Source organism: Gorilla gorilla, chromosome 23, assembly GCF_029281585.2.
Source record: "Gorilla gorilla gorilla isolate KB3781 chromosome 23, NHGRI_mGorGor1-v2.1_pri, whole genome shotgun sequence".
NCBI classification, from domain to species: domain Eukaryota; kingdom Metazoa; phylum Chordata; class Mammalia; order Primates; family Hominidae; genus Gorilla; species Gorilla gorilla.
Window position 1 is genome coordinate 41,613,673 of NC_086018.1, and position 21,781 is coordinate 41,635,453.

At 48.7% G+C, this 21,781-nt stretch overlaps 1 protein-coding gene across 13 annotated transcripts in view; it reads right to left on the reverse strand.

The window, feature by feature from the left end:
• The window catches only part of EFCAB6 (EF-hand calcium binding domain 6), a 291,734-nt gene that overhangs the window by 94,399 nt on the left and 175,554 nt on the right, over window positions 1–21,781 (reverse strand). For all 13 annotated transcript variants that reach the window (XM_055374821.2, XM_019018760.4, XM_055374819.1 and 10 more), the window contains 3 exons: window positions 12,451–12,565; window positions 9,448–9,581; window positions 3,793–4,025 (listed from right to left, as the gene is read on the reverse strand). In XM_055374821.2, the coding sequence (XP_055230796.1) occupies window positions 3,793–4,025; window positions 9,448–9,581; window positions 12,451–12,565 (482 nt within the window). The remainder of the gene's footprint in view (window positions 1–3,792; window positions 4,026–9,447; window positions 9,582–12,450; window positions 12,566–21,781) is intronic.

Consider the following 21,781-nt stretch of genomic DNA (forward strand, 5'->3'; position numbering starts at 1 on the left):
ACTATATCTAACCTAAATAATATATTATCCTAAATAATATTTCATTATTACTCTTCAACTCTTCCTAACTTCGCTAAAAAAGAGAGAGAGAGAGAGAGATAACAACAAGACCAAAATGATAGAATCACCTGGCAGGATGAGATAATGTTGAAATGAAACACCACTAGGACATCACCCTTCAGTTTTCTTGCAGCAGTGCCCAAAGTTCTACAGTATTTCTCACGAATGTATAAAAGAAGACAATGACACCATGCTCGGGGTGTTGTGTTAGATTTCACTGAATGCAGCTGGAAATTCAGAATTCCTTCTTTATGCCCAAACAGCTAAGGCAAGAAAATTTGAGAAAGGAAGAGATTTCACAATGATGAGATGATTCAGAAGAGGAAGGCATAGAGACAGAACAGCACTCTAGATTCCAAAGATGATGGTGACACTGATCGTATCAGCTGAAGCACTTGATGACTGAATGATATATTTCTAAGGATAAAAAAGGAAATTTGGTATTTTCATTCAGTTAGTCATCCAACAGGAAGGATCTGATCATGCGGTATTTGGTGATGGACTATCTAATTTTGCTAAAAGGACACATGAGAATATTCTTTCATCTTTTAAGATGTTTGTGCATTAAAATGTACTCCATGCAGGCTGTAACTGGATAAATGGTCAAGGCAAGTGTGTTTTAAACAAGGACTGGAAGGGAATCGAAGAAGTAGAAAAAAAAGGAGTAAGTCATTGGATCAGTCATTCTACTTGGTATTTATATACCTTAAAATGAAAATGTTTGGCAGTTATGAAGCAAACAAGAGAGTGTCCTCTTTTCAGCAAAGTTATGAACTCTCAACGTTTTCCAAAGTATTGTGTTTTTATGATACAGGTGGAAAGTGAAGACCCAGAGAGCAGAGGGGCCCAACCAAGAGGGCAGGAAGACTTTTAGAAAGGGGTGGTATCCTGCCAAGCGCGGTGGCTCATGCCTGTAATCCCAGCACTTTGGGAGGCCAAGGTGGGTGTATCACGAGGTCAGGAGATCGAGACCATCCTGGCTAACATAGTGAAACCCCGTCTCTACTAAAAATACAAAAAAAAAAAAAAAAAAAAAATTAGCCGGGCATTGTGGTGGGCACCTGTAGTCCCAGCTACTTGGGAGGCTGAGGCAGGAGAATGGCGTGAACCCGGGAGGTGGAGCTTGCAGTGAGCCGAGATTCCGCCACTGTACTCCAGTCTGGGTGACAGAGCGAGACTCCTTCTCAAAAAAAAAAAAAAAAAAAAAAAGAAAAGAAAAAAGAAAAAGAAAGGGGTGGTATCCAGGTCTGCTTGGTGGTGGAGGTGGAACAGGGCAGGCTGTCCAGGCAGAGGAGGTGGCCCCTCCCAACAGACTCCTGAGCTCAAATCCCTGCCCCACTGCTCATTATCTGTGTCCTTATGGACATGTCACTAACTGTTCTCTGAGCCCGCACTCCTTCATCTGTGAAACCAGCTGGGAATGCCTCCTTTCAAGGCTGCTGGGGTATTAAAGGACATGTCTTCAGGAAACACAACACAGGGCATGGCCAGGGTGGGCTTAGCTTTCTGAAGCAGTGCTTTGGTTTGGGTCCACCAGACCCCGGGGACCAAGTCAGTTCTCACTGGGCTGCAGCCTCTCCTCCTTTGTGTCCATCCTCCACTCCAGGGTACAGAAGGATCTTTCTAAAGCACAGTGTAACTCCCTCACTCCATAGCATACGGCCTCCCCTGCCTACTGATAGAAGGTGATGTCCTTCACAGCCCACCCTCCTGCCCTCCTGGCCTTCTCCCCAACCAGGCCCACCATGCAGGTGGATCCCACACATGCATCCTCTCCCCATTTCCCAAACGTGCTTAACACTCCCGCCTGCCTCTGTGATCTCGCAAATGCTCTTCCCTGGCCTGGAATGACCTTTCCTCTAGCCTGCACCTGGCAAACTCTTACTCAAACTTCAAGATCCAGCTCAAATGTCCCTCCTTTTCCTGAGCAACTCATGGGCGCCTCCCTCTGTTCCTGTGGCACTTGGGTCATCTATTTCGTACCTATCTCATACTCGACCCTGAGCCCCTCAAAAGGAGCATCTTGGTCTTATTCACTGTTGTACCGTCTAGTCCTGGGACAATGTCTAGCATATAGTAGGCCCTTAGTAAATATTTGATGAATGAGTGTATACATACAAATAATAAGGTTGAGTCATCTGAATGGGAAAACTGCACTTTGCGGTTGAAATTTTCCATGTTCGTTCTGCAGAGAATGGAAAATGAACTTTCTCCAGAGAATTTTTTGGGAAGAATTTTGTTTGTTTGTTTTAATGTTAGGCAATCAAGTCTCATATTAAAGCTCCTGAGAACCCGAGCCATTGGAAGCAGGTGTCCAACTTACATGTTAGATGATCATTTTGCTATCATCATTTTCTTTCTTGCTTGCTTTTTTATTTTTTTTAGCATAGACAAAATAAAACCTATGAATTCAGGGAGAAAAATCAGCGTGCAAGATCAGAGGGCCTTCTGCAGCCTAGCCAAGTGTCACAACAGTCTGGCACAGTGGCTGTGGCTTCCAGGGGCTCCACTCTCAGGGAGCTGCCCTTGCCTAGGTAGATGTGATACCTGTCTAGAACCCCTGGGGACTGTGAGTGCCTCAAGGGCAAAACAGCATAGTGAGTGTCACTATGATGCTGTATCATCACATGGGAAGACACACCTCGGTACTAGCATAGCACACAGCATTTCAGAATTACTCATATAATAATAATTGGTCAAGGAGGAGATGACTTGCTACTTCATTCATGTCGGCTCTCGGCAGATCTCAGCAGGGAGCCGATGGGGACGGGTGATCCCCTGCTGCCACTGTTGGATGGGGTTGGATGGTAGCCCCATTGTGCCTTCAAGGAGTGTACGTGCTCCCTGGGAGAAGGCCAAGGAAACAGCACTGAGCTGGAGCTCAGCTGGACACTGAGATTCTCCTGGCTAAGAGTGACGCCATATGGGCTGGGCAGGGGCCTAGGGGGCAGCACTGCCCAGGGAGGGGTTGGAGGAGGTTCTTGCGTCTCCTAAGGCAGTTGGCACAGATAGCTTCTCAGTGCCCATCAATTGCTACAAGACGGTCTGCATTCCCCAAATTCACAGCCATCACCTAGATTAACATCTGGAGGTGAAGAGGAGGTAGGAGGCATCAGTTCCCGAAGAAGAAGGTCACTGTGTTCACTTCACAAAGATTTATCTGCACAGAGCTGCTGCATGGCCCTCCGCCTGCCCCTGCAGAGGACGGGCCCAGCCTTGGACAGAGGACAGGCTGTGCTCACAGGTCTCCCAAGCTTCAATTTTAAAAGACTGAGCAAAAAGCATATATTTTTGAACCCAGATTAATACATAGAAAAATAAGTATATGTATGTATGTGTGTATATATATATGTATGTGTGTATATATATATTTTTTCATACACATATGTATATGTAAGTATATGTATATGAAAAAAGACACACACGTATATATGTATATATTTATATATGTGTCTCACACACACGTATGTAAGTATATGCATATGAAAAAAGACTGAAATGATACCCAGCAAAATATAAAAATGATGCTCACAGGTGGTAAGACCAGGGCTGTATTTTCTGGTTGTTCTACACTGAATGCATATTCTTTGTATGACTTTTTCTGAACCAAGAAAAAGAAAAAAATAATCACTCCATTCTTTGTATCCCTTTGCGGACGCCGTGGAAATGCCGGACGTCACAGTGGCATGGGCCGGCATATATTAAAGACACAGAACCGTGCTGCCTTCTTACCTAATGAGTCTTTGAGGCGCTTCATCTGTTCTCCATGGTCTCTTCTCACATAAATTTTGAAATTCCCGAAAATTTAAAGTGACACTAAGTCTCAAGCCAAGAAGGCCAAGGAAGCGCTCAAACTCGTCATCTTTGAGATTAAGCAGTAGATGCAGGAGCAGTCTGTGAAGGTCATGCATGTTGATTATGCCATCCCTGTCAGCATCTGTTTTAAAGAAGGCAGAGTAGGGGTCCTAAAAACAAAACACACACGTCAAAGCCCTTCCCCGTGAGCCCCGGACGGCCACACATGCACACCCCCACGTGTACAGCCTCATCTCCACGCAAGGAGGGGCAGCTTGGCTGGGCCTCAACTATTGCTTTTAGAGACTTGGCTGTTCCAGGAATATCCTCGCCATGCTTTGCTTTTCCCAAGAAATTATAAAGCTCTCCAGCTACCCAGGGGATATAAATGATCCTCTTTGAATGAAAAGAGTTCAGGGAAAGGAACAGGCCACTTTTCTTTTCCTTCCATACTCTCGGTTTGTGGAGCTTGTACTTCTAGTCCAGGAAGGAAGGGAAGGAGAAAGTACTGGAGGTTTCTGCTCACAATTTTTTATATCACTTTCATAATGTCTGGCTGCTTCCGTCTACAGGCAAACAAATACTGCACTGAATCTCACACCAAGGAGCCACCCAAAGGCTAGGCCTCTGTTTCGATGACCATAGAGATCAGCCGTGTCTGGGATCCACAAGCCTGCCACAACTGAAGGACTTCCACTCAGCCCATCATGCTGGTTGGAGGGCACAGGGATTCCTGTTTTGCAGATGAGGAAACAGAGGCTCAGGGTTCCCAGGGAATCCGTGACTAGAGACCCTGATGTGTGATGGAGCGTGCACTCTGCAGGCAGGCGGCTCAGTGGCAAACCCCAGCTCTGCCACTTACTAGCAACGCGACCATGGGTGAGATAACCTTGTGGTGCTTCTGTTTTCTCATCTGTAAAATGGAGACTATGACAGTCCCTGCGTCCTTGGGTTGTTTGTGAGGAGTGAATTTGCTAATGATGCAAAGTGCTTAGAACGAGCCTGGCTTTCTCGGCATTCTAAAATGCTGTTTGTTGCACTTGCCATTTGCCTAGGATCATACAGCAAGTGCAAGGCTCTGCCCGGGGCCAATGCCTGTTTCCCACATGCACCTGCTTCCCGGGTCTCAGGCCTGAAAAGTTGATGTGGCCCCAACCCACCTCGTTCCATCGGCACCTGACGCAGCCCCTCACCTGGGAGTTACCTGGCTGCTCTGGCGGCATTGCTCTTGTCCCCTCTTGTTACAGGCTCCTCCTACAGAGGTTACTTAGGATATCAAGCAAGGCCTGCTGTGACTCAAGTGTCTCATGCAAGTGTGTGGGGATTTTGTGGAAAGCTCTCTCTGTATTCACTCATGTATTCATTCACCAAAAATTATTCAGTACCTGATATGTGCAATCGCCATGCTAAATACTGTGGAAATGAATTTAAAAGATGCCGCCCCTGCCTCTGGGAGACAATACAGTGTGGCAGGGAGGCTGATGTCTAACTCTGCCCAAGGGGGCCTCCTGGGGTGCAGGCCCATCTGTTTCTTGATGATTCCCTCTATACTGCCAGCCCCAAGCCACCACCCCCCTACCCACAGCCTCACATCTCCAGTGGTCTGGGGGCATTTTCTCTGGGATGTCAAACTGAACATGGCCCAAATCAAACTCCTGACCTCCACCCCCTGTCCCCATCCTATTCCTCCTAAGTCTTCCCATCTCAGTAAGTGGAGCTCTTTCCTCCTGGTCGCTCAGACACAAACCTGGGAGCCCTTCTGAGCCCTCGCTTCCTCTCACACCCACATCCAGTCTGCCCACACATCCCGCTGGCTCTCTCTTCAGAGTGCATTAGCACTGGACCCCCTCTCCCAGGCGCACCACCTTGGCCCCCACCCAAGGTTGCTGGAGTCCTGCAGGAACCTCGTGATGGCTCCCAGCTGCCATTGTCGGCTCCGTGGCCTCTGCTCTGTGCAATCGCTCCCGAGCGATCCCTTACAGCTGACATCATGCATGAGGCGCCTCTGCTCAACCCCCTTGACTCTCCTTCTCACTCAGAGTCCAAGGCCAAGGCCTGGCCGTGGCCCACAAGCCCGTCTACACCCCCATCCCACCTGTCCCCTCACTGTTCTCTGAACAGGCCGAGCCTGCTTCAGGGTATCGCAGGGAGCCCTCTCCAGTGTCCCCAGGGCTCACTCTGGCTCCTTCATGACTGTGTCTGAGTGTCCCCTCTCCAGAGAGGCACTTCCTGACTCCTCTGTACAATGGCACCAGCCCTGACTGGCCTCCCACGATCCTCTACTTTTCTCTTTGGCACATGTCACCACCTGATCTAGTAGAGGTTTCTGTGTCCACTGCACTTCCCCCTAGAACATAAGCATGAGTCTGGGCTCTGATCTGTTCCCTGTTGCAGCTCCAGCTCTCCGAGCCATGCTCACCATAACGTCTGTGAGATGGGGCTGCTGGACATGAAGGAGCAGCATTTCCTAGGCACAAAGCACTCTGCTGGGTACACAGACACCATAACTGCAACGTGGCCCCTGACACCCAGGTCCTCACCGTCTATCTACTAGGGAAGCAAGACAGGAAGCAAATCATGGCAATCCAGCGTGATTACTGGAGGGACAGAGGTGTGAGGGCCAGGTGGGGCCAGCCTGGATTCTGGACTCCAGGGACAAGCTAGATGCTATGAGATCATACATGGCTAATCTTCACAAGTTTATAAACTAATCATTCCTCAAATCTCAGTCTTCAGCTTCCCCAATGTTAGTGCGTAGTACAGAGGCTTTGGAATCGAGCCGGTGTTATTTCAGTTGCTGATGGTGCCATGTACTAGAGGTGTGGCTTTGTGTCACTTTTTCCCCGTCTCTGACCCTCAGGGTATCCAGCATAACACGGGAACATTAAACCTACTTGACAGGGTGGTTGCGGGTGTCAGAACACACAAGGCCCTGTGTGTGGCCCTCCAGTTCACTGCCCGGCATCAGGTGTGGTGTGCTCAATCAGCAAATACAAATCGGTCATGGGCATTGTGGCAGGCACTGTGGCAGCCCCTTGGGTTACTGTGGTGAATGACGTAGAAATGGCTCAGGGCTCACTGTTGAATCTAACTGCAGCACCCTGTGGGCTGTGTGTTGTGAGGGACGTGAGGAGAGAGGGGAATCTGCAGTGGCCAACCTCTCAGCTGATGTGAAGGGCTTGAGAAGGACAGAAGCTTGGGGAGGAGTTCACTGGTCAAAGGGGAGGCGCCATCCAAGCAAAGGAACAGAATGTGCAAAGGCTTAGAGGCAGGAAAGGGTGAGGGAGTGAGGGGTCTTGTGGGCCAGCCAGGCGGGAGCAGGATGTATCCTGAGAGCACAGTGGGCACTCCGGTCAGAGATGCACATGGATGAGACAATCCTGCGAGGGCCAGGAGTCCAAGACGAATTGTGAAGTGCAAAGTGAAGTTGCAGAGAACTGAGTGTACCGTGACCCTATTTGTGGGTTGACAGGTTAATCCTATTTGTTTCTAAAAGATATATGAGGCCAGGGACAGTGGCTCATGCCTGTAATCCCAGCACTTTGGGAGGCTGAGGTCGGAGGATCGCTTGAGCCCAGGAGTCTAAGACCAGCCTGGGCAATGTAGCAAGACTTCGCCTCTACCAAAAAAATTCAAAAAAGTGACTGTACCATCCCATTAAAAAATTGAGACCCATGCTTTGTCCACTTTGAGTATACCTGCAAGGACACAAGCTAAGTCCTCACGAGCCCCGGACATAACCCGCATCCAGTCTGTCTCACATAAAAACTGGCAATTAGGGGTTCACTCCTCTGTTTCACCCACTAGTTGATAAATTCTCTGGCGGGATAGAGTGGGTGTCGGTGATGGTCTGTTGAATGAATTCATTATTTAAAATAGAGATCTCTTTGGAAAACACAGGATATATGTTGGCTGTAGCCAAGCTTCACTGATCGTAAAGATAGGAAAGCAACGATGTAGCGTGGAGCTGGGCTTCCCACGGCCTCCACTGGGAGACGCGAGGAGTGTGTGAGGAAGAGAGGAGAGAGTTTGAGAGAGGGAACAGGGAGGGGCCTACATTGCAATGGGCAAGGTGCAGTGAGGCAGCTGCCAGGCCTCTACAGTTAGGGTGCCCATGAAAGCCCTGCCAACTAGCACAGAAGGGAGTCTGCTCCTGGAGCCTTTGCCTCCATTCTGCTCTCTCTCCCTGCAGCGGCCGCTGCCTCCCACCCAGCCCGGCTCTCCTTTGGAGGACCAGGCACTCCCCACTTAAATGACCCCTGCCTCCTCCACGCTGGAGCCCACAGGCCAGTGGTTCCCAGAGTGCTCCTCTTGGCTGGCCACTTAGCCTGGATGAGATTATTAGGACCAATCCTTCTCCATGTATGCATATTGCGATCATATTTTTTCAAACCAAAAATTAGGATGCACATTCTGAAAACTGGACAGAATGTTCAAACTCTGAGCCCTGCTAGAAAGTCTAAGCTGGACTGACATCATAAATGCACGGGCATGTGGAAACGGGATCCTGGTAACCAAAATGAATCTCCAGGGGTGATCAGTCTGGGGAGGATGCCTCAGATCACAGGAAATGGGGTGTTGCCCTCCCCACAGCCCCCCAGGCTGCTCTGATACCCAGTCTCTCATCCGTCCCTTCCCTTCTGGACTTCACCCATCTCCATTCTGCCTCTGGATGTGTTCCCTCCACCCAGGGGGTGAGGACGCAGTCTAACTCCCTAATACCCTCAGCCCTGTCTCGGGGTTCGCCTTATTGACTTGATTGCCCCAACTTTATTCACCCTCTTTTACTTCTCATCACAAAAAGAGCTCAGATCATCTTGTACCGGCCTCTATGTTTGAATGGCTGCCGTCTACTTCTGTTTTGTCTGTTACAACTTGCACGCGCCATGCACACCTCCACCACGACAAACCACATGCTTTTCCCCAGAGCTCATGCCTCATCTGTCCCGGCCTGGCTCAGGCTGCCTCATCTATGGCTCCCTCCTTTCCTGGCCAGCCCATGCTTAGGCCTTACGATTCAGTGTGGGGGCCACCTCCTCCAGGGAGTCCTCGTTAAAGGGATCTTTTCCTTGTGCCTCCAGAGGATGCTCCAGTTCCTTCGACAACAGCCAATTACTATGAATATGACTTGTCTGTTTACCATCTGTGTCTGGGATTAGACTGAGCTCCCTGGGGTGGAGCTGGTAGCTTTCATCCCCAGCATTTAGCACAGATTCTAGCACATAGTAAGTGTATAACACTTGTTTGGTGGGTGAATGGATGAGGGAATCAATGAGGGAATGGATGAACGGGTTTCAAAGTCACTGTACCATGGGTTGTCATGCTTCTTCTCCACCAATATCCACCTCTTGTGAAAAGGGTCTCCTTACCCTTCTGCCAGCAAAGTGTCCACGGGAGTCCCTCAGGGAGGGAGGAAGCCCCATCCTCCCCACATGCCTCTCCCTGACCAATGCTGGGTCTGCAGAGGGAAATGCTCTGTGTCCCTCGGGCTGACTGGGACATGACCTACACCAGGACTCACACCCACTTGGGCTGCGTGGTTGGGAGCAGGGGAGGCCTAGAGAAGCCCAGTGCCAGACAGTCACGGTTTACCCGGAATGACTCCTTCAGCCTCCTGGGGAAAAGCTTCAGGCATTCTTCTGCGGTGATAAAGTGGCTGTTCACGTAACTTTTTGAAGGAGTTGGAGGCTGCGGCGGAGTGGTTTCCGGCCCTCTCATTGGAGGATCTGGAACAATTACAAAGATCAGGGTTTCCATTAGTGCCCATCAGCTTCATTCCTTCTTTTTTTTTTTTTTTTTTTTTTTTTTTTGAGACGGAGTCTCACTCTTGTTGCCCAGGCTGGAGCACAGTGGTGCAATCTCAGCTCACTGCAACCTCCGCCTCCTGGGTTCAAGCAATTCTCCTGCCTCAGCCTCCTGAGTAGCTGGGATTACAGGCGTCCGCCATCACGCCTGGCTAATTTTTGTACTTTTGGTACAGACAGGGTTTCATCATGTTGGCCAGGCTGGTCTCGAACTCCTGATCTCAGGTGATCCGCCCGCCTCAGCCTCCCAAAGTGCTGGGATTATAGGCGTGAGTCACCACACCCGACCCACTGGCTTCATTTCTACATCAACACTTTATCTCTGTCTGTCCCGAATCCTGTTAAAACCCCATACAGTACCCTCCTGTGAGTTGAACACAGCATTGATTTTCTTACTATCTAGTTTCTTTTCCTTCAATTTCTCAGACACTTTCCTCCTCTTCCAGGAGGAACCATGCTGCAGACTGTGGGGCCTCCTTTCACCCTCACAGACCGCACTTGGCACCCGGTTTACTTGTCCTGTGTCTCTTGTTCATCTCCCAATTCCCAGAGGAGAAGAATGAGAATTCCTGCCTCTTTTTTGTTTCCTGGAATCATGTCCTAAAGACAAGAATATAGAATTCATTCAACATCCATTAGTTCAGGGGCTATTTCCTGACTGTGTATCTGTTAAGTAAGATGCTGAGGCCTTCATCTATTTTTTGGTCCTTCCAGCAACGCTCAGGAGAAGGTCCTCGTGTTTGTTTACACACAAGAAAACCTATCATCCCATGCACTTTACCTAGGGGGTGGTGAGGCTCAGGGGTCCCCGGCTTGCCTGGGAGGTGGAGCTCATGGACAGCACAGCTGAATCCAGGCTGTCTGATACTAAGACCCGTTGGTTCCCTACTGCCTATGCCCTCTCGCTCCCCTAAAATTAAGGAAGGAAGTGTAACCTCTCCTTAAAAACTCCATGTTGGCCAGGCACGTTGGCTCACGCCTGTAATCCCAGCACTTTGGGAGGCCAAGGTGGGCAGATCACAAGGTCAAGAGATCGAGACCATCCTGGCCAACATGGTGAAACCCCATCTCTACTAAAAATACAAAAATTAGCTGGGTGTGGTGGTGCGTGCCTGTAGCCCCAGCTACTTGGGAGGCTGAGGCAGGAGAATCACTTGAACCCAGGAGGCCGAGGTTGCAGTGAGCTGAGATCATGCCACTGCACTCCAGCCTGGTGACAGAGTGAGACTCCATCTCAAAAATCAAAAACAGAAACAAAAACAAACAAACAAACAAAAAACTTCCATGTCTACCCCGTTTCCATTAGGCTGGGGTCATCTGAGTGTGACCTTGTGTCAAAGCCAGGCTACACACCAGGGACTTGGTTCCAGACGTGGTTCTCTGCACCTGTTGCTCCTGAGCCCTCCTCACGGTGTGGTGGGCAGATGGATGGGGGACAGGGCGCCCCAAGCTCGTGGGCATCCTCTGCCCCTCTTGAGCCTGGCTTCTGCCTCACCTGCCTCACTGCAGAGGCTGCAAGTGGCCTCCCTCTGGTTCCTTACTGCCTGGCAGATAAACACCCCCACCCCACCGCCTGACCCCTCTGCCACATCCCCCTGACCCCTAGCAGGGGCCACACAGGGCTTCACTCTCCACCTTGCTAGAATCTTTATGTGTGAGAACGCAGCTTAGAGGGGCAGGGAGGAGACGGGCAGGGAGAGGAGAAGTAGGAAGTGAGGGGAGGAGAACACAGGCAGCCAGGAAGCCGGGAGCAGGTGACAGAGACGGAGTCCAGTTCCAGCTGTGACGGCCTCGCCAGCACTGGGATGTGGGGCAAGTGACCTATGCACCCTGGGCCCCAATTTCCTTACCTGAAAAATGAATACACCTGGCAGGTGGGACACACTCACTAAAATGCAGGTGAGTTCCTTCTCCTTCTTATTTTCCTTAAAAAATATCAAAACATCTACCCAGAGATGGTGCTGAAATTCTAAAACGCTCTGGCTTCTCATGATGCCATTTTTCAGGAGTGTGGGACCTCTCTAAGGGGTGGCAAATGACAGTCTGACAAGGCTAGGGGGACCTTGGCAAGGATCCAGCCTGAGTCTCTGGGAAACTCACCACCTCACACGGTCACCTCCACACCCAAGGCCGGGAAAATGGAAAATGCACGGGGCTCCTGCATTCTGCCCTGCCAGCCTGCAGGGTATTTGCAGCAAAAGAGAAGAGTATTCCATTGAGATATCTGTATGATTTCTGCAGCTTCTCTAGTGGGCTTGTTTGTCCACCAAAATGTCTTTGGTGTGTGAGAAAGCAGCATCATTGAGTGGAGAGGCGGCCCCAGGACACTGCACAAAGATGGGTTTCCTAACATCGGGTGGGGGGCGGGGCTGGGGGCGTGGCTGGGTGGCGTTTTAGAATCTCTGCATCCTTCTCTGTCCACAGGGAGGAATAATATTTGTGTTGCCTGTGTGTGGTATTGTTAACTACAGATAACCAGCAACTACATTAGGGGAAAATCTTAAAGGCAGTGAGGTGTGATTGAAGAAACAGGCTTTGGGGCACAAACTTTCTGAACCATTTGTGTTCTGAGTTTGTAGAAGACTCTTTCAGGCAAAGTTCTGCACTCACAGTGCTGAATATGGTCAGATAAAATGAAATAAAAATGGTTGTTTGCAGCCCCGGAAGACACCTCGTTTCAACATCTCAGCTCGTGCTACTTCAACCCGAGTGGCCTGGTGGCACTGCTAGCAAAGACATGCGGTGTCACCCAGGACGCATCCCACAGGGTGTGGACTTGGCCATTAGCTACCTTCAAATCCTGCTGCAAAATCAAGATAGCTCATCCCTTCCTTCTCGAAGCCTATTTTAGTGGTCAGCAGGGCATACTGATCATCGTCCATCGGCATCCCAGTGTCTTCCAGTACCTGATGAGGGAGACAGGGGAGGGTGGAGAGGCGTTAGGTGGTCCGCGGGTCACTACTCCCAGAGCACCTCCTGCCCCTGCGCTGGCTCACAGCAGGGCTCATGATTGTTACTTGTCTGACCCCACCCACAGGCTGCCAGGGGGTGGGACCGAGTCTCCTGTGTCCCTGGGCCTTGCACAAGGCTTGTGTTTGTTGGGTGAGTGAACGAAGGGACAAGTGGCACAGTTGGCATAGTGCTCAGGCCCACAGGTGCCACTGCAGACTTTTCCAAGCCGTGCCATCCAAGATACCCAAAGCCACACTTGTCACTGCCATGGCTTTAGAGTCTCACACATTAGGTTTATGTTCACATAGATTCAAGAAAACAAAATAAAGCAAGCAAGGTAGTTTGAGGAGGGAAAACTGAAGTTTTCATTCAAGTTTCATTATGCTCCCAGTTTACATGAAAAGCGGCTGTGTTTTTTTAAATGGGGGTGGCCATCCATGAATGCTCTTTTTTCTTCTCCATATGCTAGTCCACTTGCTGAAAGTTATTCCTGATTCCTTCCCTCCAAAACATATGACCTACTGTTTCAGTTTTGGGTATGTTGGGGGCAGAGGGAGCACCCAAGAAAACACTCTTCCCTGCCTTGCAGATACTGAAGTGGAATTGTCTCGATGACATCTCCCTAGGAATTACAGAAAAGATGATGCCCTTTGGCCAAAAACCCAGACAGAGCTGCCTGCGTGGATGTGAGCCACCCACAGAAGGGATGCTGGGTGGATAGAGGCAGATGGAAGGCACCACCTCTGCTGATCTCAGAGTATTCACAATCCAAATGGGAAAACATGGGTTTTCCTCCAGAAAAGAACACAGAATCACAGTTCTAAATGCATCTGTGGTCCAAGGGGCCAAAGACGTCCAGGATGACCAATCCCACCCGGAACAGGGGACGGAAGGCTTTCTAGGAGAACTGGGTTTGCCGATGGGTTGTGAAGAAAGTGTGTTGAGGGGTGAGGAATACACAGGTTATCATCAACAAAGTCAACAGATGTCACCAGAAGCCAGAGTAAGTTCCAGGTGGTGGAGCAGTGCAGCGGTGCTCACTGCATTCAGCGGAAGAGGCAGCTGGGGAGGGAACGGAGGGACCAGGTGAGGCCGTGCTGCAGTGTCACCCTCATCATGGTCACTGTGCAGCACCCCTTAGTGCCCGTGTGTGCCAGGCATTGTGCGGGGCTCTGTACAGGCTCCACACGGATTTCATTTAATCCTCAGCAGAAGCTTCAAGAAAGGCACTCTTTCTAACCTCATTTTAATGCTGTGCAAACTGAGCCTTAGGGAGTTTGGGTCACTTTTCTTAGACATATGAATAGAAAGTGGCAGACCTGGGGTTCAAACCCGGTTCTTTTCTTTTTTTTTTTTTGAGACAGAGTCTCACTCTGTCACCCAGGCTGGAGTGCAATGGTGCTACCTAGGCACACTGTAACCTCTGCCTCCCGGGCTCAAGTGATTCTCCTGCCTCAGCCTCCCGAGTAGCTGGGACTACAGGCGCCTGCCACCACGCCCAGCTAATTTTTTGTATTTTTAGTAGAGACGGGGTTTCACCATGTTAGCCAGGATGGTCTTGATCTCCTGACCTCGTGATCCGCATGCCTCAGCCTCCCAAAATGCTGAGACATGAGCCACCACGCCCGTCCTCAAACCTCATTCTTCTTATTAACCAGTGTGATGAGATCTACTGTTGGAATAAGGTCACAGGGGCCTGGACAAAGAAGAGAGGAGATGAAAATGGACAGGAAATGGCCCAGGGGGAGCGGCAAGCAGCTCTGCCATGGAGCCCTGGTGTCTTCCATGTATCCAAAGAGGCCACATAGGCAAAGGCCAGTCTGAGCCTTTGTGGAGCCTGAAAGGACGGGAGGCCTCTAAGGAGCTGCCCTGAGCCCACCTCCCACCTGTCTCCCTATCTCCCCAGGAAGGCTGTCAGGAGACGGTTTCTCCTGCCTCCAGGTTCTGATAGGGTGAGGGGCTTTCTGCCCGGCCCCTCACACTAGAGCTGCAGAAGGGAAGCCACTTGGCTGCAGTCTGGACGTGGCTCTTGGCAACAGGGCACTCCACACCTTGTGGCGCAGTCATCAGTTTCCTTTGTTTTGGTGTCATCCTTTTTGGTATTCGGGAAGAGGACCAGGGAGCTGGCCCCTGTGGCTTATTCTCCCTTTCACGGTCTATGTAAATAACAGACAGTCTGATTGTGAAAGTGTGCGCTGTATCTGTGCTGGTCCAATCAGTCAGGCCTGGCCTTGGCTTCCTGCGTGTGGAGGTTAACAGTAAACAGGCTGTGTGTAGCTGGTGCCAGGCTAGCAGGTGAGAGAAAAGGGAAGGGATGGAAGTGTTGCAGTGCTGCCCAGGGGGACCGAGGCGGGTGGCAACACAGGAGTACAAGGCTATCCCCAGGGCCTGCCTGTGGAATTCGGCAGGAAGCACGTGACTGGGAATGCTGAGAGTTCTGTGCCATCTGCACATGGTCCCCGGCCCAGCTCTGCAGAGGAGCCTGTCCCAGCACAGGATGGCACTGGTGTTCAGGTAGAAAGCCATGGCCCCCGCAGAAGCACCCACAGCCGCGGTGAGCCTCTGGTTGCTTGCTTTGAAAAAAACTTTATATTTTGAAAGCAATTGCACATGAATTATTCATGGCAAATTCTTCTTGCTCAGTTCTTTCACAAAACCATATGTACTGGATCGTAAGGAAACGTCTGCAGGCAAATGTTCCCCAGCCTAAAGGGCTGTGAGGTGCCAGGGAGATTCGTACTATCCCCCAGGCCCTCAGCAGCCTGTCCAGCGGTCGCAGGAGCATAATCCCCAGGGGCACAGAGCACCGGAGCACCGCAGAGAACACAAACGCTGCAAGTGCCATTCCCAGAAGAGGCTCAGGGCAGGCCACAGATGCGAAGGCCTCTGATGCCTCTTCCAAGGCTCCCCTTGCACCACTTTCATTTCTAAGATGAACACAGCAGCAAATCAACCAGATTTATCATGACCCTTGGAGGCGACATACAATAAGAAGGAAGGCTCACCAGCAAAGTTTATAAAACAGATTTAAATGTTTAACCATTCAAGTCATTTCCTTTGGTCTTTTCTAGGAGGCATTCCCCTAAGAAAGTTGCTCAAAGACTGACAAACTATGGTCGGGCATGTGTTGATTTACCAGATAGTCGTCACTCCGGCCATCCCTGGGGCATCCCTTAGATTGTAGACCGACTCTTCCCCAGGAGGTCACAACATTTCAGGGAACCGTTGCTGGGCCCTCTCCGTGAAGGAAGACACCCTGAGAGCGTGCCCAATGATGAAAGTGAGGACTCACCCTTTCTAAACGCAACCCCTGCACAACATCCTGTGAGAGAAGCAGCCACCAGTTTGTGTGTGTGACACTTGTTTGCTATGTCTCTTTGCAGCATTTTTTTGGTGGTTTCTATGTTATTACACTATACATTCTGAACTTTTCACAGTCTATTTAGACTTAATATTATGCCACTTTACATAGAATGTAGAAACCTTGCAACCTCATAGAGGTCTCCTGCACCCTGTTCTTTTTTTTTTTTGAGATGGAGTTTCACTCTTGTTGCCCAGGCTGGAGTGCATTGGTGCAATCTCGGCTCACCGCAACCTCCGCCTCCCGGGTTCAAGCTGTTCTCCTGCCTCAGCCTCCCGAGTAGCTGGGATTACAGACATGTGCCACCATGCCCAGCTAATTTTATATTTTTAATAGAGATGGGGTTTCTCCATGTTGATCAGGATGGTCTCGAACTCCTGACCTCAGGTGATCCACCCACCTCGGCCTCCCAAAGTGCTGGGGTTGTCCTGCACCCTGTTCTGGTATAGTTGACATTTGTTTCACATCTACATATGTTATAAATCCCACAAGACGATGCCATGGTTTTTGCTTTGAATATTCCTATGCGGTTTTTAAATGAAGAAAAATAACAGCCTTCTATATTTAATCAGCGATTTACCATTTCTAATGTTCTTTGTTCTGTCATGGACAGCCAAGTCTTAGTATCAAATTCCTTCATCCTAAGAACTTCTTTTAGCCTTGCTTGTAGCGAAGATCCACTTGCAATGAATTATCTTAGCTCTTGTTTTGTTTGGTTTGAAATCATCACCTTCATTCTTGAAGGAGACTTTGGCTGGGTATAAAATTCTGGGTTGGGAGGTTTACGTTTGGTTTTGCTTTTGCTTTTTTCCTTTTTTCCTTTCCATATGTTACTGTTCCACTATCTTCTCACCTCCTCCATTGTTTCTGGTGCGAGGCCAATGGTAATTTAAAATGTTGTTTCCCTGTTTGTAATGTGTCATTTTTCTCATGTTGCTTTTAAGATTTCTCTCTTTGAAGTTGCTTTTCAGCAGTCTGTCTGTTATTTTCTTTGTAATATCCTACTTGGGGTTTTCTGAGCTTCTGGAATCTATATTAGGGCCTTTCACCAAAATTGGGAAATTTTAGCCATTTTTTCTTCACATATATCCTCTTCCCTAGTCCCTGTCTTTTTTCCTTTTGTGATTCCAATTACACCTATGTTAGACCTTTTGATATTGTTCATATGATTGTGAGACACTATTCTCTCTTTCTCTCTCTTTTAAAAAATTTTTCTCTCTCCTCTTCAGTTTGTATAACTATTAATCTATCCTTGGGCTCATTGACTTCTGTCATCTTCATTCTGTGGTTGAGCTATGTGGTGAATTTTTTTTTCAGATATCTTATTTTTCAGTTCTAGAATTTCCATATGGTTCTTCTTATAATTTCTATTTCTCTGCTGAGATTTCATATATTTTCATTCATTATGAGTATATTTTCCTTTGTATCACTGAGCATTTTTATAATGGTTACTTTAAAGTCTTTGAGTGTTAATTCTAACATCTGTTCATCTTAGAGTCTCTTCTCTTAAGAAAGATCACATTTTTTCTGTTTCTCCAAATGTTGAATAATTTGGGGTTATATCCTGGACATTGTGGAGGTTATGGTGTGGGGCCTCTGGATTCTGTTGTAGTTCTCCAAAGAGTGACATGTTTTATGTCTACATATGTTATAAATCTATATATCTATGTATTTTATATAAATCTATATATTTGGTTCATGTGTTTGAGCAGGCAGTAGGCTTGGTTGGACTCAAACTGAAAAAGTTTGAGTGTTTTTGGGCTGCAGTTTAAATTTCAGTTCAGTTCTTGTATCCTTAGCTAGGTTACTTGCAATCTGTTCTGCTCATATGTGGTTTAGAGTCAGCCAGAGATTGAGGAAGAATCTATACACAAAAGCTGGAACATCTATTCTCTGGCTCTCTCCTTTTCAAAATGCCCCCTTTCTCCATCCCCATCTTTACTTTCAGGTAGCATTAGTTACCCAGACCTCTTCCCTCTGGTTCTTCAAGCCAGAAAGGCTATTAGTTTCCTCAAGTGAAAAGCTGTAGAAAATGTGAACTCATTCTTGTTATTCCCATCTTCAGGAGTTGACACCCTCCTGAATCTTCTTGCCTAGTCTAGTTTCATTTTCCAGGACCTTCAGGCATTTGGTTATTTAATAAATTACTGATTTACTGACTTACTTAACATTGTCCAGTGTTTATACTTGGTATCTCTGGGAGGGCTGGTCCAGTAGAAGCTTACATAGCCAAACTGGAAGCAAAACTCCCAGGAATATTTTCTGGGTGCTACAGCAGGCACATCCTTAAGATACAGGTATCAACAGCTCAGGGAGAGCCTTCTCGGTCCTCCCCAGCCTGGGTGACCAGAAAAAAAGTCTTAAGCTTCCATACCCCTTCTGTTTACTTCCATAGATAGTCCCTCGCAAAGAACCTAACACATGGCAGGCAATCAACAAATTGCTATTGTGTAGAGAATTACCAGCACTTCTTTTTCACTTCTATATGCGAAGAGCACATAGTAGGTGTTCACTAAAAGTTGAATAAGAAGAAGAGAATGGGATGTCAACATAAGGAACAGCTGGCAACACTCATCAGACTCTTGCTATTGTGTCTGGTTGAATCTTGAGTCTGACTAAGAAGCCCATGCCTATGCAGATATGAGCACCAAGTGGTCATTCAGCTATGGCGAGGAAGGAGTTGGAATATTAAGAATACTGTGGACCAGGCACAGTGGCTCACACCTGTAATCCCAGCACTTTGGGAGGCTGAAGCGGGTGGATTGCCTGAGGTCAGGAGTTCAAGACCAGTCTGGCCAACATGGTGAAACCCTGTCTCTACTGAAAATACATAAATTAGCTGGGCATGGTGGCAGGCGCCTGCAATCCCAGCTACTTGGGAGGCTGAGGCAAGAGGATCACTTGAACCTGGGAGGCAGAGGTTGCAGTGAGCTGACATTGCGCCTTTACACTCCAACCTGGGAGACAAAAGCAAAACTCCATCTCAAAAAAAAAAAAAATACTGTGAGGCCAACAAAAGGATATTTTCCTTGTGAGACACACAAAAGGATCCAGGAGGAAAGGGAGACGGGACAGGGACTGTGAGGTGCCAGCTCCTCAACGGGTGGTGCAGACTTCAGTGTGGGTATCTCAGTGTGTGTGCTGGACCAGCCGTGGGATCCTCATCAGTCTTCTCTTAATACTACACTTAGCAAAGTTCTCTTCTGAAAATATCAGTTAAGGGGAGCCAAGGGAGAGATTCCTGTTTATATTTAAGCCAGAGATTTAAAGGATGCACCCTGAGGAGATTCAGGAGCATACAATTTGGAGACTGGCTTTTTTTTTTGAGATGGAGTTTCACTCTTATTGCCCAGTCTGAAGTGCAATGGCACAATCTTGGCTCACCACAACCTCCGCCTCTTGGGTTCAAGCGATTCTCCTGCCTCAGCCTCTTGAGTAGCTGGGATTACAAGCATGCGACACCACACCTGGCTAATTTTATATTTTTAGTTGAGATGGGGTTTCTCCATGTTGGTCAGGCTGGTCTCAAACTCCCAACCTCAGGTTATCCACCTGCTTCGCCCTTCCAAAGTGCTGGGATTACAGGCGTGAGCCACCATTCCCGGCTGAGATTGGCTTTTTAGCCATCCCTCCGTGCCTGGAAATCCTGTCGCCTAAATTCTTTTGTGATAAAACTAAAGAGAGTTATGGGTTTCATTTTTAATAAGTAATATTATTTTTTATTTCTTTACATACCCATTCACAGACAACATGAAACAGGTACCAAAAAAAAAAAAAAAGTCTGCCTTGTCTAGAATTTCAGACATGCTCTGTCTCCCCACTTCCCCCATCCCAGGGATCCCTCATCTTCCAGCTCTTCCCCCACCTATACACCACCTGCCACCGCAGAGCTGCGTCATCCAGAATGCAGGCATGATCTGAGAGTTTCAGTTATCAAGGTTATCTGGTCACATGCAAAGCAGGTACTAGGGAGAAGAGTACTATGGCTAGAAAATAATATGAAATTTTGAAAATAGGTCTAATTTGTACTTGAACGGAAAATTCAAACTCTTTTGGCAAATGCTTCCTAGCAACATCAGACACATGTCTGACTGTCCATGTGGCCCCAGCAAGACAGAATCTTCAAAGCTGATGCAAACTGGGGTGACAATCAAGACGCCATGGTCATGTGCACAGGCCGCAGGATATTGGGCTCAGGATGCTGTTGCCAGCTGTGAGTGCAGATAAATAATGGGGTTTCCTTTTCAAGTCTTAACCAACAGGAATACTGTGAAGGACGCCATGAATGGTCACAGGGCGCAGGGCATCTCAGATAAGAAGCCCCTTGCAGGAAAACACCGACAGCCACGGTGTGCCCGATTACAGGTACACTTCTCAAGCACAGAGCCCACCAGGAACAGCATAGTGTCAAGAGCCAGAACTGGCTTCTGAGCCACAAACCCTCCTTCTGGCTCCAGACAGGAACGGAAGCTTCCCAAGGATCGCCACGAAAGAGCGTTTGATTGAGGAGCTACCATGGGCCGCCCCAGGACTGAATGACTTCCATCCCTCATTTAAACCTTGCAACAATGCCTCAACAGAAGTATGACCAACTCCGTGTTCTAAATGAGGAGATCAAAGTTTAAAAAGGCAAAATAAGCCAACTGTTTTCTAGGAAGACACAAGTGGTAAGAAGTAGAGCAAAGATGTGAACACGAGTTGGTCGGACTCCACGGGACAACATTGTCTCGTAGACTCAGCATTGGAAGAAATAAGAGAGTATCAGGTTCAACTTTGTCCTTTACTGATGAGAAACCCAAAGCCCAGAGATGCAAGAGCCTCCCTCATGGTCACGTGTGAGCAGTAAGGAGCCACTCAGGTGACTCTGCTGGGTGTGCTGCTGCCCAGGAAAGCCTGGGAGCCAATGACTGCAACCCGGCTCTGGCAGCCAAGGCTGAAGTGCAGCTGAGGCTCTGGCTGTACAAACAGCACATGACGCTGCTTCCTTTTGCACAGGCTCCTCACCCTGGGAGACGCGTTGCTCCCTATCAGTTGATCAGCCTGGCACCGTCCACAGAGGACACACTAGGTTTGTTTCTTCACCAACTGTTGTGTGCCGTGTGTTTGGAACAGGTCTACAGCAGGGATAGGGTGTCTATGAGTCAGCAACTACACAACAAACAAGCTGAAATTCAGTGGCTTACAATAAAATAAGCATTTGTTCTTTTTTTTTTTTTTTGAGACGGAGTCTCGCTCTGTCGCCCAGGCTGGAGCGCAGTAGCATGATCTCGGCTCACTGCAAGCTCTGCCTCCTGGGTTCACACCATTCTCCTGCCTCAGCCTCCTGAGTAGCTGGGACTACAGGCGCCCACCATGACGCCCGGCAAATTTTTGTATTTTTAGTAGAGACGGGGTTTCACCATGTTGGCCAGGCTGGTCTCCAACTCCTGACCTCAGGTGATCCACCCGCCTCGGCCTCCCAAATTGCTGGGATTCCAGGCGTGGCTGCGTGCGGGTTGACTGGGCTTGGCTCCCAAATGCAGGTTGGATTTGGACCTGCTTTATGTAGATTCACTCTCGTGACCAAACGGAAGGGACAGAGCTGCCCTAGGTAAGCTCTTTGAGCAGCAGATGACGGGTGCACAGGCTTAGCATGTTCCAGGTCAAGGAAAGCCACATATTAGTGGTCAGGGGAGCACACGCCATCCACTGAGGGGTTCATGATGGGGAACAAGGAGGGAGGAGGTAACAGTGGTAAGATGAGCTCTGCAGCCCTTTCGAGCTCTGAATCTCTGGGATTCTGTTTACTTTGGTAAAATGCTATGACCAT